Genomic DNA, 16,354 nt, shown 5'->3' with positions numbered 1-16,354 from the left:
TTGTTCACTCCCCCAAATGGTTGCAACAGCCAGAGCTGGGCCAATCTGAAGCCAGAAGCTTCCTCTGGGTCTCCCACATGTGTGCAGCGGCCCAAACACGTGGGCCATCTTTCCCTGCTTTCCCAGGCACATTTGCAGGCAGCTTGATCGGAAGTAGAGCAATCAGGACTTGAAGCAATGCTCATTCAGGTGGTGACTTTACCCATTACTCCATTGTGCTAGCCCCAAGTAGCATTATTTTGCAAAATAAAACAAAAACAATTGCATTACCACAATAGAAATGCGTGTGCATACACATACATACACACACACACACCCTTCCTGTGCTCCACACCTCAGGCAGCCATCCTCCATCTATAAGATAGTCTGAACTCCTGCTGCGGTTTTCCCAGCCCTGACAATTTCCACCCTCCCTTGCCAATTTAATTTAATTTCCCACCAGCCATGTCCTGGACTCTCCTTCCCCAGGAAGCTCGCTCCTGTCCCCCCAAAAGGAATGCTGCTCCCACTCCTGTCTTAGCACCTGCTTCTCCTCTCCCTTACTTGTTCTCACCTCCACCCGCCATGACCAAATCCCGTCCTCAGCCAAGCCCAGTACAAGGTGCCCCTGTCCCCTCTGGTACCCTATCTCCTGTAAGCTAGGCTGCTCTAGGAGCCTTAGTTCTCCCAACCCCCAACCAGGAGCTCACAGTCTGGGACCCTGACATGCAGCACTTGCCCTGCCCCACCCACCTCCCCTGCTAGATGGGAACCCTGGGGGACAGAGACCAACTTGTCTTCATTTCTTTGTATAACTTCCCCACCTAACCCAGAGCCCTGAGTACAGCACACACATAGCAAGCTGAGCGTGGGTGAGAAAAAACATTCCGGCATTTGGAGGAGTCAGGCTAGCTGCCTTCCTCTTTGCAGGTCCACCGTGGGCAGTGCTGGCAAACCACACACGCTGTGACAACTGCCTTCAGCCAATGCAGCCCCAGGGACTCCCTCAAGGTCTGATCTCATGGAGGACCTCGAGGTGGGCAAGCTTCCTGTTTGCCATCACCCTGTCCGAATCACTGCAGCAGGAGGCTGGCACCTGCCGCATCCGCTAGTCTCTGGAAGACTAGCCACTGCCCAGCCTCTCATCCTCTGCCTCTTCAGAGTTGTCTCAGCCTCTCTCTCATGACACCTGGACTCTGTCCACACATCAGGAAGAACCTGTTAGTGCAAGTAAGGGTCGGTCAGCTGAGGCGTTTCCATGGAGACTGGTATCCAACTTTGGCAGATCCAGTAGCTTGGGGGCTGGCTGTGGGGTGAGGATGTTACCCACAGCATCTTCTCTATGTCACATCTGCAATCTCACACACACACTTTCACCGCAGGGGTCAACCAGATGAACTCGCTCAGGTCTCCTAACATCTCACAGAGTGGGACCAGAGCCAGCACACCCGCATGTCAGCTGAAGGTCAAGGCTGCTGTGGTGATAGGGGGTGAGGGGTTGGGGGCAGCCTGCTGCAGATGCAGAGAACTGGAGGCTATGGCAGGGCCAACAGGCCTTGGGTGGCTCCTCTCATGCCTAGCAGAGGCAACAACAGGGCTTGCCAGAGATTTCCCTCTTGGTCACTCCAAAGGGGAAAAGTCAACAGTGAAACTTCAACCAACAGAGATTTCTCCAGCGACACATTTAACAGTCTGGAGGTTCAATGGCACAACAGAAGCCACACAGGAGTTGCGGTTGTCAGATTCCCTTCCTTCCTATTTCACTTTCCGCAGGATTCTGCCTCCTTCCCGCTCAGCCTGGCCCTTGCTTTATGGTCATCAGAAAGCCCTGGAGGGTAGTGTTAGTCCCCAGACAATTGCCTCACCCCATGGAAGGCTGGAGGACAGGTGTGACCAACCACAGCCCTGCCTGTAAGCGTAGGGAATCGTATGTTGGAGTTCTAAACCCAGCTACCCCAGGCTGTGATTGGAGGCCAGGTCTCTAAAAGGATGATGAAGATCAAATGCACTAGCAGGATGACCCTGACCTAATCTGCCTTTTGTCCTGCTCAGGGGAGGATGTTTGGACAGGGCAAAGAGATAGCAGGGAGCAAAGACAACACAAAGAGGCAGAAACAGTACAGGCCTGTGCGAACGAAGGAGGGTCCTTGAGGGACAGCAGCCAATGAGCCCAGCCAATGAGGTGGGTGGGACAGGACAGCAGTCAATGAGACATCCTGAATGTCCAACCCCTAGGAGCCGAGTCAGACCCATCTTGGCTGGGGGCATGAGCCTTGCTAAACTGTCTCCAGAGAATTTTGTTGCATACGTATGTATATATGGAAAACCAAATAGGAGAGTAGGAGGGAGAGACAGTGAGAGAAAGAGATCTTCAGTCCATTGGTTCAGTCCCCAAATGGCTACACTGGCCAGGACTTAGCCAGTCAACAGCCAGGAGCCCAGAACTCCATCTGGGTCTCCCACGTGGGTGGCAGGGGCTCAGGCACTCAGGGCATCTTCTGCTGCTTTCACAAGTGCATTAGCAGGGAGCCGGATTAGAATCAACACAACTGGGACTCAAATTAGCACTCTGACATGGGCTATCACATTTCAGGCAGCAGCTTAATCCAGTGTACCACAGCACCAGCCTCTACATCTTTCTCTTGTTTCCCTTAACTTTCCTTTTCTTCAAGATAATCTTTGAGACGTTTTCTGTCTTCCTTCTTTGTTCAGTACTAATAACTAACAAATCAGTATTAACAACTAGTAACACATGGAAGGAAATGCTATCCTGAAATGCTAACACAGCATTTGCCTTGGGCTGTCAAGTTCAAGTGCATGGTTACAGAGTACATTCTAGTTGCCTGCTGTACCAGTGTGCTGCCATCAACTACCTTCTGACTCAAATACCAACTTCATAAGGTACATGGGCCATGGCGGAGACCTTGAATGTTTAGATTACATCTAATTCAGCTATTTGTTGAGGTTAACCAAAGATTATTTCTGCATAAAATGATAACTTGTGAGTACTCATGACATACCAGGTAGTCTTTATATACATCTTAATATTTGCAGCAATCCCATAAAATAAATACTGCAAATGCCATGCCCACTAACAGACGAAAAAACTGAGACCTAAGACATGGTAGAGTTGCCAGCCTTGACACTCCTTATATACTAGAGCAGGCAAGCAAATTGGAAATTCTACTGCCTGGTTGAAGGCAAGAAGATGATGACCCAAAGAAATTATTGGGCTAACAATGGAAGTAAGAAACAATATTGTTTAGCAATAAATGTCTGACCAATAGGTAGGAAGAATACGATAACAAAAGCCCAGACTTCAACTGCTGCAAAGCTGGGTGGGAAGGTCAAGCACAAACACTTGAGCGTCACACAAGAGCAGGGGTTATATGAATCGCCTATGATGAAACACATCACCTATCGCTAATACGATGCAAGTTCTGTGAGCAGCTGGGGGTCGTCAGAGGCACAGCCCAGCTCCCAAGCCTGGCCCAATCAGAGGAGGACGTGCCAGAGAAAAGGTGTGCACAGAATGGGGGTGAGCCTGAGAGGGGGCACTGGCAAAACAAAACCCCCTTTTAGCAGGTGGAGCCTTTTCAGGTAAATCTTACCCCTGGCCCTCAAGGGTGGTGGTGAACAGGTCAAAAGTGGACCAAGGAGAAGAGGCTGGGCGTCGGGGAGGTGGCAGGACTGGCCACACATGCAGCAGAGGTAGCGGCCTGGTATGAATGCTACCAGCCTGCCTTTAAACCCCTCTAGGCACTTATTTTTCCCTCAGTGATCAGGTCCTACCTTCACAGAGAAGACAATACTGTGTGTGACAGGGGCTGGAGATGGGAGACTGGGACCACACTCTCCACTCACCAGCAGCCTCCCAGTCCTGGAAGGTTCCTCAGGGCCTCAGGAATAACCCCCACCCACTCCCCAGTCTAGAATGAAAGCCTCCGGCTCCCAGCCACGGCTCTGGGATGCCAGGGTAACAATACCTTTGTGGTCCTCCGTGGGCTGACTTGTAAAACAGGGCCGGGGGACTCCCCAAGCATCCCTTCCAGCTCCGGCACTGAGTCTTCTAGGGCTCGAATGGCTCATGCATTAACAAGATGCCATGCACTGTAGCAGACTGCTGAGGGCAGAGGATACAAGCGGCGTGGGCAGCTTCCCATTGCCCAGAAGAGTCTCCCTGCTTTGTAGAGCACTTGGTTGTTTTTTACGTCTGCTTTGGTTTGGTTTGTAGACGGCAGTAAAAGTGACGATCTGCTAGAGCTCTGGGAGCCTCCGCGTGGGCTTCAGCATTGCGTGGAACCCCAGCTGATCGATGATGCACTGAGTCAGCCCACCCAGGACACACTTCTGGGTAAAGGATTTCCCACAGTAGGAAGTCACTTAAAACAGTGCAAAACATAATTTAAAATGCTCAGCAATCATTGAAATTGATTATCTAAGAGAATGTTTCTTTCTTAAGAAATTCAGAAGTAGGACCCAGCGCAGTAGCCTTGCGGCTCAAGTTCTCACCTTGCACGCGCCAGGATCCCATATGGGCGCTGGTTCGTATCTCAGCTGCTCCACTTCCCTTCCAGCTCCCTGTTTGTGGCCTAGGAAGGCAGTCAAGGACTGTCCAAAGCTTTGAGACCCTGCACCCAAATGGGAGACTCAAAAGAAGCTCCGGGCCCAAAAATAAATAAATCTTAAAAAAATAAAAAGAAATTCACAAGTAAACAGTTCTTGGGGGCCCCGGCGCTGTGACCTGGCAGCGAAGGTCCTCACCTTGGGCGCGCCGGGATCCCATGTGGACGCCGTTTCTAGTCCTGGCAGCTCCACTTCCCATCCAGCTCCCTGCTTGTGGCCTGGGAAAGCAGTCGAGGACGGCCCAAAGCTTTGGGACCCTGCACCCACGTGAGGGACCTGGAAGAGGTTCCTGGTTCCCGGCTTCGGATCAGCACAGCACCGGCCGTTGCAGCTCACTTGGGGAGTGAATCATCAGACAGAGGATCTTCCTCTCTGTCTCTCCTCCTCTCTGTATATCTGACTTTGTAATAAAAATAAATAAATCTTAAAAAACAGTTCTTGGTAAAGGGGTCTGAACAGCTCCAACTTCCTCAGAAATGGCTGATGAACACATAGGCACACAACTGTTAGAGCGAAAGAGGTAAGAGGTGCCCACAGCTAGCCTAGGCCCAACACAGAGTGGGTACAAGGGAGTTCCTTGTACTATTCTTGTAACTCTTTCATAAATAGCTAATATATGTATATATATCAAGCTAAAGCCTTACAACACCAACTGAAATGTGTCTGCTTACTCCCCTACCACACTCTTCTAACATTTGAAGACAGACTTACAAGGATGGGAGTAGGGGACAAGAGACAAAGAAGCAGAGCAAGAAATCTCTCCACTGGTTCACTCCCCCATTGCCTGCAGTGGCTGGTGCTTGGCCAGGCCAAGGTCAGCAGCCATCCAGCCTTTCACACAGGAGACAGGGGACAGGGGACAGGGGCCCAAGCACTTGGGCCATCCTCCGCTGCTTGGCCAGGTACATCAGCAGGCAGCTGGATCGAAAGTGGAGCAGCCAAACTTCTCTTGAACTGGCGCTTACATGGAATGCCAGCAGTTCTTAGAGACCTCATCCCTCCACTGTGATGGCAGAATTCAGTGTCTCCTCCTGCCCTCCACCACCACTTTTGTCCTAACATCCCTTATCCAGGGAAACACTTGTAAATGCACTGTCTATACCTACAATGTCATCATACACTTAAATAGCAGAGTGATGGACTTGGGACTGTTGCTGAATGACTACCAGTAAGAACAGATGCACTTGTGGGCCCTGTCACTGGGCCAGGCCCTCACCCTTGGCTCCCAGATGGCGAGGGACTCCAGCAGTGACACGGATGGCAGCTGTCACTCACTGTCCCTGACTGCACAGCAGCTCCATGCACCAGGGAGCATTAGCCTGGTGCTTTCTCCCTGCCTCCAGGGAGGTCACACCCAGGCTCCACGCAGGGGTGGTGACTCAGCAATCCCCAGGGCTGCAGGTGCAGCTCCGGGAGACCCACACATGCCAGTCCTGTGGAACTGAAAGCGGCAGCCAGCAAGTAGATCCAAGGAAAGCACTCTGTGCTCTCCTCCACCTGCCTGAAAGCAGGGCCTTTATCCGCCCGAAAAGACAAAGGTGGATCAGGAAGATGCATACGCACATGGGAGAAAGCCACCGGCCAGCCTCACTCCCTGATGCTTCCCTAAGGGGCATCCCGCCCGTTGCCACCCCCACAAGCTCCAAGTCCTTTTCCTTCCATCAGTCTCTGAAAATGCACTACGCTGTATACTGATGCAGCATCATCCGCAATCCAGAGCCACACACGGAATCTCCAGGTTAATAGCCTGTTAATCTGATAACCTTGTTCATCTGACTTTGTTTACAGGACTCTATGCCATGGAAGAACCAACTATTAAGGGTCTTAAAAATTGTTTTTCCTCCCCTTTAGTCTCAGAACCTGAAACAACGAGAGCAGCAAAGCTCAGCCCCACGGATGGTTGGCCCGCGCAGGTGGAAGAGTAGGGAAGCTGTGAGCAGCATTCACACTCACTACAGCATATCTCCTTTGGCTTCTAGAGACTTCTTCAGGGCCAAACAGGTGCTTTGACGACATCCAGTGAGTCACAGGATGAGACTGGAGCGAGCTCTTTTGAAACCATCTGCAAACACCACTCATAACATGTTATGATTCCGGGAGTGGATGTGTGAAGTGCTCACTCCAGGAGACAACCAAGCGCTAGAAGTTCATTTCCAATCTCACATGGAGAACCTTGAAAACAAGAGCATTTTCCATCATCTCGCCTGGCCTAAATGGCTGGGGGTGGATGGGAAGGAGGGAAGGAGACCGCCACAGCCCTTCCTTGCGGTTATTAATGGTGAGAGCAGACAAGACAGGGTCTTTGTCTTCTCACGTCACGCCAGGTCCAGAGCTAGAAATGATTCATCACTTAATGGATAGATGATGTGTTTTGAAGACTCAGCGGCTGCTATTCATGTGTTACATTAACAACTCAGTGTTTCCTCAAGGAACCCAGCTAAACCAGCATGGTTCACACTATGAATAGGTGATGATTTTCATATAACAGTGACACAGGAAGAAAATACACTTAAACCTGAATTCTGACCTCTACCCATGTCTCTCTTGATGTCCAAGTTCACTTGATGCCGGATTCATTCTCTCCCGTTTCAGAGGCAAGAAAGCAGGCTTCTAGTGGCATACCCAACCACTGCCACCCTGGCAGCACCCATTAGGCATATGAGCCACATGCAGTCTAACTCAAAGACTCCATGCTGTGGCAATGAGGCCATCCTGTCCTACCCATCTTCCCCACCCCACGGTTTAGCCACAGGCTACTGTTTGGTTCCCCTGACCTCACAGCCTGCACCCACCTCTCCAGCAAGCTTCCTTCCTGCAAACAAACCGCACCTGCTGGGAGGAGCTGGTGAGGGCCTCCCTCACCAGCAGGGCTGGAACACCCTTTTCTGAAGTAAACATTGGAGGTAAGGTGACAGAGGTCTCCGGCTTCAAGGCTGTGTGCATCTCAAGATAAGGTTCACCTTGGACAAGATCAGTGGCCCAAGTGTCCCTAGAGAGAACCTCTTCCCTTGCCATTCAGTTCCAGGAAGCCTCCCCTGCCAGCTACAATGTTCTGTGCTCAGAGTAACCCCTCTGTGGAAGGGATACTCATCAATGCATTCAGTACCCCAGGGGCCCTTCAGGCTAGGTGAGAAAGCACTAGTGACTAGGAATTCATCCAGGGAGCCCCCCAACCCAGATGATGGTGTTCTGTTGCAGCCACTCCAACGACCACTCCCGTGGACACTCCAGTCAACAGTTAGGAGCTGAATGACCCGTGGTGACCCATATCTTCCTGTGGTTTCACGGAGGAAAGGCACTGGATTCTGGGAGGGAGACCTGGGGACGCAGCTGCTGGGAGGAGTCTGTCTACTCGGATGAACTCAAACTTTGGGAAGCTGCAAGTGGCCCCTCTTTCATCTTCCACACAATGCCGCTATAACTCTCTTGACTGCCTGCCGACAAGTCTGGCAACCACCTTGTAACCACAAGAATGCTAACTGGGACAAGGTCATCAGGGACAGAATCAACACCTTCTCTTGGGGGACAATCCTAAGCCATCACAGAAGTGCCCCACGCAGAATACATCAGTGAAATTAGACCCATTCCTCATCACTGAAGCTGTCTGAAGCCAACAGCATCCCTACAAAACATGTTTCCCAGGAGACCACTGCTGTAACAACAACAGCTTAAGCCTCTAGCGGAGATGCCAGTACCCCATTTTGGAGGACCTGGCTTGAGTCCTGGATGCTCTGCTTCCAATTCTGCTCCCTACTAATGTACCAAAGGCAGTGGATGAAGGCCCAAGTACTTGGGCTCCTGTCACCCACACAGGCTCCCGGCTTGGGCCTGAACCAGCCAGCCCTGGCTGCTGTAGCCATTTGTGGAATGGACCCATGGACAGAAGATCTATTGCTCTCTGTTTCTCTCTTCTCCCCTCTCCTCCTTCCCTCTCTGTTGCTCTGCCTTCCAAATAAATAAATAGATCATATTAAAAAAATTTTGGCTTCCCAGTTCTGGGACAGGCAGCCCATCCTCCCACCATCTCGCTGGCACTAGTTCATCAGTTAAATAGACAAGCCCAATCCCCAAGTGCCATGCGGCACGGACTCCTCGTTATTTTTCCTGAGCTCTCTTCATGGGAATAAAATTAATTTTCTAGCCCATGAATTAAACATTGCTGCTGGCAGCTGAAAGATTTTAGCCATGGCCCTTTCTGCTGGCGAGAGAATGTTCCAAAATAAGCCACAAGGAGTCAGAGGGGTAGAGGGAGAAGTTGAGGGGAGATGGCCATTAAAAGGAAGAAAATGCAGAAACCCAGCTGTGTCGGGGCTTCCACTGTCCCCTCAACCCTCCTCATCCTATTCAGTGGTCCTCACGGGCCTGCCTTCTTGTCAACTCTGTAACAATATCAAAAATAAAATGAAATTTTAAAAATACTGCCAGAGCTATGGTGCCCTTTTACAGATCTATCTGGCTTTTCCAAGCAGTGGTTATAAATTTTAAGCAATCCAGAGAGCTCAACAGAAGCTAGAACTGAGACATCATAGCAAGGTCATGATCAAATATTTGGATTTAAAAAGTTGTGCCTTGAGCCACTGTTGTGGGCTAAGGAGTTGATTAACACTCCTTAAGCTGATCACTCAGGAATGGCTATAGCACCTGGCCTTATCAGACTCATTGGCGTTCTATTGTTCTGTTAATGGGCTTGGGGGAAGGAGCATATATAAGGATAATAAAGAGAGGATTTAGGGGACTTCTCCCACCATCACTGGTCTTGACCCCCGGACCTTTGCTGTGCCTACTATACCGGCTCAGCTGGCCGCGCCAAGCCACAAGGGCTCCAATGGCAGGGAGAAGACAAAGCCAGTGCAGGTTTTAAGCTCAGCCTCCCTCTCCCTTACACACTCTCAGCCTGGGACGTTTACAATCCTAGCAGCTAGCATTGAGCAAGTGGCAAGCACTTGAATGTGCACCTCATTCCGGAAAGCAACCATCAGCCCAGGATCACTGTCCCAATTCTGCAGCCGAGGAAACCACAACTCGCACACTGCCAGGGGACAAGTGTGGAGCTAAGCTCATTGTCAATGCCAGCAGGATTCTAGCCCTGGCTCCTGCAGCTCCACTCCTCATGCCATGATCACTCTGCAGTCTCCAGTGACCTTGACCATTCTTGGGGTAGGGGGACCTGAGTTAACTACGTGGACATCAACCCACTTCCATGCTTGTTGGAACCACTAACCCAGCAAACGCACTCTGGATTCTCACTGGTTTTGCTGCCTTCCAGCCTTGGGGAACGCTCTTGGTATTCACCCATTAAAAACCCAAGAGCCTCAGCAGCAACAAGCTGGGAGTTACAAGGTTTAAAAGCAAGAGGCAAGCACTGTGTAAAGTTTTTAGGAGTTTAAGTGAGCATTAAAGATTTGTTTCAAATGACAACTCAAAGGAACCAGAAGGGAAGGAAAACTGATCAAAACAGAGGCCCAAAGAGAGTCCGAGACACCATCTGGCCCTCTTTCTCCAGGACTGTGTTGGGCTCAAAGAAAATACAGAGACCTTGAGTGGCCAGCTGAACAAAAAGACCCAAGGATCTTTGGGTGGAAAAGAGGAAGCCTGCAGGGGGAAAGTGGGCCACAGGGGAAGAAGCAGGCTCGGTGGGAGGTAGGGGGGACAGAGGGGGGACAGAGGGAACAATCCACATCTTCCTTCGGGTATGCAGAGAAAAACACCCTTGTTTCCAAAGCCTATGCCATGTTTTCCACGCAGGACAGGCATAAAGCCCACTTCTGAGCCAGTTTTCTGATGCCTTTGTTTCCCGTGCTACTGAAAGAAAAAGAGCTGGTATGGGGACTGATAATCATGATGATGGTGACAGCTAATCCTTACCTAACACCAGCCAGGGGACTATTCGCTGCGTAGAGTGACTTCCAAGCATTAGCTCATCCTCCAAATTGTACTACCACATGCCCACTCTAAAGGGGAAAACATCAAGACTCTGGTATGTCATTTGTCCAGGGCCAGGCAAGGAGAGCAGGGAGTCTAGGCTCAGAGGTAACTTTCAGCTGAGCCTTGCTTACTTCGGGAGGGGACGGAGAGGCCAGAGGGAAGCCAGAGACCCAACAGCCTGAAGGACTCGATGGAAAAGATGCCCGTCTCTGGTTGTACACGCAGGTTCCCCCCTGCCAAAGGGAGATGGCTGGCCTGGAGGACCAGGCCCTCTCACGCCCATCCCCTGACCTCACAGACTCTCCCCTACCCTCCTAGCTGCTTTGCTAACCTCTGTCCCTTCTCCCTCTTGCAGTCCACCAAGGATGGTGCAGATACTCAGCGTGCAGAGGGTACCCAAAAATCCCATTTCTGCCTGAACTGGGGTCACAAGTCCCCTGGGGCAGAAGATCAGGACAAGTGACACTTCACCAGGAACCAGGCAGACTGCCAACTTGGCGTACTTAGTACTGGCACTGAAGCTGTTTTATAAGGGGTCTGGGGCGGGAGGAGCCTGATGCCACTATGGGGGAGCACTGAGGCAAGCCAGACACCAAACAGAGAGAAACCAGAAAAGTCAATGATGTGGACAGTGGCAGCCTGGGGGAGTCAGGGCAAGGCTCCCCTGGGAGCAGCCCCAGATGACCCATCTTCAGGTGGTCACTCCCTGCTCCATTCACGAGCTCACTAACTGTCTCATTGGGCCAGATACTTTTGGAGCCAGCCCGTTTGCAAGATCAAGGCTGTGGTTCAAGAGGCTTTCTCAGGCTGTAGCTGCTTTCAGTCCGTGATCTCAGAAATTCACCCTGAGGCCCTGGGGCCACCACAGGTCATCTGTCCCCAAAGCTGCATGCTCAGAAAACAGGGAGACTGGGAGGAAGGCCGTTGGAAACCCCCCACCCCCAGGGGCAATCACAGAGAGGCAGAGGGAGCCAGGCAGACCACCTTCATGAATCTCTCACACACCCTTTCAGAAGGCGAGGCACTGCATGGATGCCTCGTTTTTGGGGCAACATCACCTGGTGGAGGGTGACAAGCAATGGGTAGACTCAGCCCACTTCCTGTACAACTCAGGTCCCTGGCACAAACTGGGCTCTAACACTAAACAAAGGGACAGTTGGTGGTGGGCCAAGGCCCTTGACTGTGAACAACTCTGGGTCAGCAGTTCACCTGCCCCTTCCCACATGCACCCCAACCGATGCCATCCACATGGAGTCTGATGGGTGTCCGCACGTCCCCCTTTGGAAAAGGCCCAGCAGCTGGAAACATTCAAGCCAGTGGCCCAGACTCCCAGGGCTGGATGTGGGAGAGACACCATCCAGCACCGTGTGCTCTGTTCCTCCTTTCTATAGAGGATGAAGGGAGGGAGGCAGCCAGGAAGAGTACCAAAGCAGCTGTGTAGCTGGGCAGGTCAGCTCCATGTCTGGCAGCAGCACCCATAGAGAGCAAAGCTGGTTCTTGCAGCGACTGACTTCTCAGCGAGGGGCAAGGGCGAAACCAGAGGATCAAGCAAGGTGTCCCCTGCCCAAGGTCTTTCAGCACAAGACTGTATAAAGGAAACGGCTAAGGCAGAGGTGACTTTGACCAGCCTGGAGAGCTGGGGCATCGGCAGCCTGTGGCTCCTGGTCAAACCCCAGGGTCTTTGCGGCATGCAAACCCGCACGGCCTGGAGGCTAGAGCGTGCCAGGCATGTAAGACGATATCTTGAGTGTTCACTTCAACTCCAGCCCTTGCTTCTGAGCCCTGAGCTCTTGCGTTCTCTCTCTCTCTCTCTGAACACCACAGCCCGATTCCCCCAGAGATTCCTGAGTGTCTCTGCAAATGTAGGGGATGGAGGAGCTGGAGACTCGGGCTCTGGCCAGAGCCGGCTTGGGGCTGCCGTGGAGAGTTCTGGCCAAGTGCCTGCTGGCCACACATCACAGAACTCGACCCTTTGGAAATGAGTCCAAGGAAGGCGGGCCAAGACTTAGACCAAGGCGCAAAAAAGATGGGAGAAATAAGAGAACAAGAAAGGGAAGATGAGGCAGGAGTTCTGGGAAGTCCTTCCAGAGTTTAGGGAATGTCCAGACTGCGGCCAGGCTGCCCTGCCTGGGCCACACTCCCAAAGTGGATGCAGGGAGCCCAAGTAAGCCCTGTTATCTACCCAGGCATCTGCAGCTGGCATCCTGCCCAGTAGGATGCTGGATGGAGGAAGGTCTTTTCTTCCTTCCTTTTTCCCCTCTGGCAACAGAAGCAGGTGGTGTATATCTCCCACCTCTGTCCATAGACATCTCTGTAACTGGGGTTAAAGGCTCTTGGTGGTTCATCTCCTTATATCCGGAGCCCTGCAGGGCAATGCCAGTCGGTACCTTTCGTCCTGGCTACTGCAGGACGTCCAAGCCCTGACTGAGGAGACCAAGAGCCAGCCATTGGAATCCCTGAACCACTGGGGTGGATGGTCGGTACTGCAGAGTCCTTCCCTGAAGTCGGGAGGGACGCGGGGTACAAGGAAGGAGAGCGACAGGAAAGCCACAGGTATGGAGCAGACCCAGACCCACATGGGCCAGATGGCCCCAGTGGGACTTCATGGCGCGGCAGAATACTCTGGCCCGGGGCTCAGTTTGCCCCAAGAAACTTCTGCGGCAAAAGAAAAAAAAAAAAAAAAAAAAAGCAACTATCATAGAAGCAGGCACAGACAGGGATCTTGGAAAAGCAAGAGGAGACCTGGTTTCTTCTGCCTCCTTATCCCCACCCCCGGGCGCGCGAGAACCAGGACTCCATCGTGTGCTAGCCATCCCCTACCCTACCCCTTCCCTTGCTGGTCCTAAGGTCTGTGGCCCGTGGCGGGGGCTGGAGAAATCGGCGACGCCACCACAGCGCTGTCCTCCCTCCCCGGAAACCTGACTCCGCCGCTGCCTAGCAGCCCCGTGTGCGCGCCTGGGAGTACGGCGCGGGGCGCCTCAGGACTCCAAGACCCTCCTGACACCCACCGGAGCCGGCCACTGCGCCGTCTCGGGTCGCCTACCGGCGCTTGGGAGCACAAAAGTTAAAGCCATTACACCTGATCCCAAAGACCTACTTCTCCCAGCGGGCGGGGCTCTGAATGCCCAGAGTGCCCGGGGCTCGCGCGAGCAGCAAAGCGGCAGGTGCAGGGGGCGCGCGCAGGACTTACTCCAGAGCAGAGTCAGCGGCTTGGCTTTGGGGATGAGCAGCAGCGAGTACAAGGCCCCGAGGTGCAGCAGGCTCATCAAGAACACGTTCCTCCAGATGATGTCCTGCTGCTGCCGCCGCTGCCCGCGAGCCTGCGGCTTCTCCAAGCCGTGGCTGTCGCCGTCACCGCCGGCTCGCACCCGGAGCGCCTCCTCGGCATCGCAGAACGGAGTCTGTTCCACGTCGGCAGCCGGACCCGGCATGGCTGGGACAAGCTGAGCGCTTAGTCTGAGGGCGACACTAAGATGGGACCAAGGGGGTCTCGCTTTTCAGCCGGGCTGCCCCGCAGCGTCCCCCGCTCGCCTTCGCGGCACGGCTCCGCGACTCTCTCCGCCCGCGTGCCGCGGCTCACAGCGGCCTGGGGCTGCCCGAGGGGCTAGTCGGCATCTGTTGCTGATTCCTTCCCTAGGCACTGCGGGGCCGAACTGGCGGGGAACAGGAGGAGGCGCGCGGGGGGCGGGCGGAGCGCAGGCAGCGGGTGGACGCGCGTGGCGCCAGCGGCGCGGGCGGGAGCAAGACCTACATAGCTACAACCAATCAGGGCCGCCCGTGGAGCTCTCAAAGAGAAAGGCGGTCGCCTGGCCCGAGCAGCCAGGCGCAAGAGAGCTCCGGCCGGAGCGGGAGGGATCCCCCAGCAACCCCCAGTAGTGGTGAGGGAGGAAGGCGGCCAGAAGTACTATCTAGGGCCAGGGGAGTACGTTTTTCTCTCCTTCTACCTACCCTCCAATACCCCTGAAGGCGCCTTTCTCCCCCTTTTCAAGCCGCAGTTCACCCGTGTTGAAGAATGTTAAATATTTGCCCAAACAAGTCAAGTTAGGGTCTAACCCACAAAGAACATCAGAATCCCCGTGTCTGCGGTTGAGAGAGACCCCTTGACGCTCGGGTCTGGGCCAGTGGAGAGATGGGGGCAGCCACTCATCCCTGGCTGTCTGGCTATACAGTGGGTGTTTCAGACTCTCTGTAAGGCAATAACAGGGGATTGGGGACTGCCGCGGACTCAGTTCCCACCTTCACCCCCGCTTGCCAGTGAGTGTGTGTGTGTGTGTGTGTGTGCATGTACGCGCTCCTTAGTCACCAGTGCACCCCTGGCTAGCCCCCTTCAAGTCAGCACCATGAAGAAGTGAGAATCGCCCAGAACGTTCCAAGGGAAAATGTGAAAATCAGGCTACAGGGTTCTTCCTGCCACCAGAAGTGGATTGAGAGCTGTTGGGAAAGAGCCTCTACTGCACAGAAATGCCCTGAGCAAGCATCGCTGCACCTGCCAGAGTGGCTCAGAAGGAAATGGGCCCAGGCCTGCAAGCCCCTAGATTCCGAGTTCCAGTATTCTTTAAGATTTATTTTAAAACTTTCAAAGAGTTACAAAGAGAAAGGGAGAGACAGAGAGGTCTTCTACCTGCTGGTTTACTCCCCAAATGGTGGTGTGGAAGCCAGAAGCCAGAAACTCGTTTCCCATATGAGTGCACAGGCCCAGGCACTTGGGCCATCTTCTATTGCTTTCCCAGGCACATCAGCAGAAAGCTGGGCTGGAAGTGGAGCAGCCAGGACTCAATTCAGCATTCATAAGGCATGCCAGCATTGCAGGCCCAGGGCTCAATATGCTATGCTGCAGCACTGGTCCATGAGTTCCACTATTCACTTGCTCTGGCTTCTGATCTAGCTCTCCAGCTACAAATTTCTTTCTCTGGGATCCAGTTCCCTACTAATGCACCTAGGAAAGCAGCAGAGGACGACTCAAGGTACTTGGGCCTCTGCCAGTCATGGGAGATGCAGGAGTAGGTCCAGGCTCCTGGTTTCAGCCTAGTCCCCACCCCCCGCCCCGCCTGTTATGGTTATTTGAAGAGTAAACCGGCAAATGGAAGATCTGTGTCTCTCTGCCTCTCCCAGTCTCCCTTGTCACTTTGCCTGTCAAATAAGTAACTGAGGCTCAATTTACCCACCACCAAGCTGCTTTATGTTTCTATTGGTTTCATTGCTCTAAAGGTTGCATCTAGTTAAGATCAGACAGTTTTTGTTTTTTGCTGTTAGCTTAGTTTATTTAATGCCTACTCAAGTTTTACTACGTATAAGAATTTCATTAAATTTTTTTTTAATTTGAAAGGCAAAGTTAAGGAGAAAAGGAGACAAGAGACCTCACATTCACTTGTCCGCTTCCTAAATGACCCCAGTAGCTGGAACTGGGCTGGTCTAAAGCCAAAAGCCAGGAGCATCTCATGTTGTGTACAGGGATCCAAGGACTTGAACACCCTATGCTGCTTTCCTCGATACATCAGAGAGCTAGATCGGAAATGGAACAACCAAGAGCAAACCGGTACCCATATGGGATCGCTAGTGCTGCAGGCAAAGCCTTAGCCTACCAGGCACCATGCCTGCCCAAATTTTCTTCTTTTTGAATGTATGTATCGCATTTTGTTCAGTCGTTCATCTGTTGGACATGCACACGTGTTCCTTCTGCTCTGGCTGTTAGGAATAATGCTGTGGTGAACAGTCGAGTGCAAATGTCTCTTGGAGATCCTGTGTTGCTGGGTCTGATGGAAATGCTCTGCTTAACTTTTGGAGAAGCTATCACACTGTTTTCTGCAGTAGCTGTATCATTTTC

At 52.6% G+C, this 16,354-nt stretch overlaps 1 protein-coding gene across 1 annotated transcript in view; it reads right to left on the bottom strand.

Moving 5' to 3' along the window:
- Window positions 1-14,215, bottom strand: part of SCD5 (stearoyl-CoA desaturase 5) — a 116,079-nt gene extending 101,864 nt beyond the window's left edge. The window contains exon 1 of the mRNA XM_058667149.1: window positions 13,721-14,215. Within this exon, the coding sequence (XP_058523132.1) occupies window positions 13,721-13,961 (241 nt within the window). The 5' untranslated portion in view covers window positions 13,962-14,215. The remainder of the gene's footprint in view (window positions 1-13,720) is intronic.
- Window positions 14,216-16,354: the final 2,139 nt, after the last annotated feature.

The sequence above is a fragment of the Ochotona princeps genome, chromosome 7 (assembly GCF_030435755.1).
Source record: "Ochotona princeps isolate mOchPri1 chromosome 7, mOchPri1.hap1, whole genome shotgun sequence".
In the NCBI taxonomy this organism is placed as follows: Eukaryota; Metazoa; Chordata; class Mammalia; order Lagomorpha; family Ochotonidae; genus Ochotona; species Ochotona princeps.
Note: the sequence above shows the minus strand (reverse complement) of the source record. Positions and strands in the feature narration are given on the sequence as shown.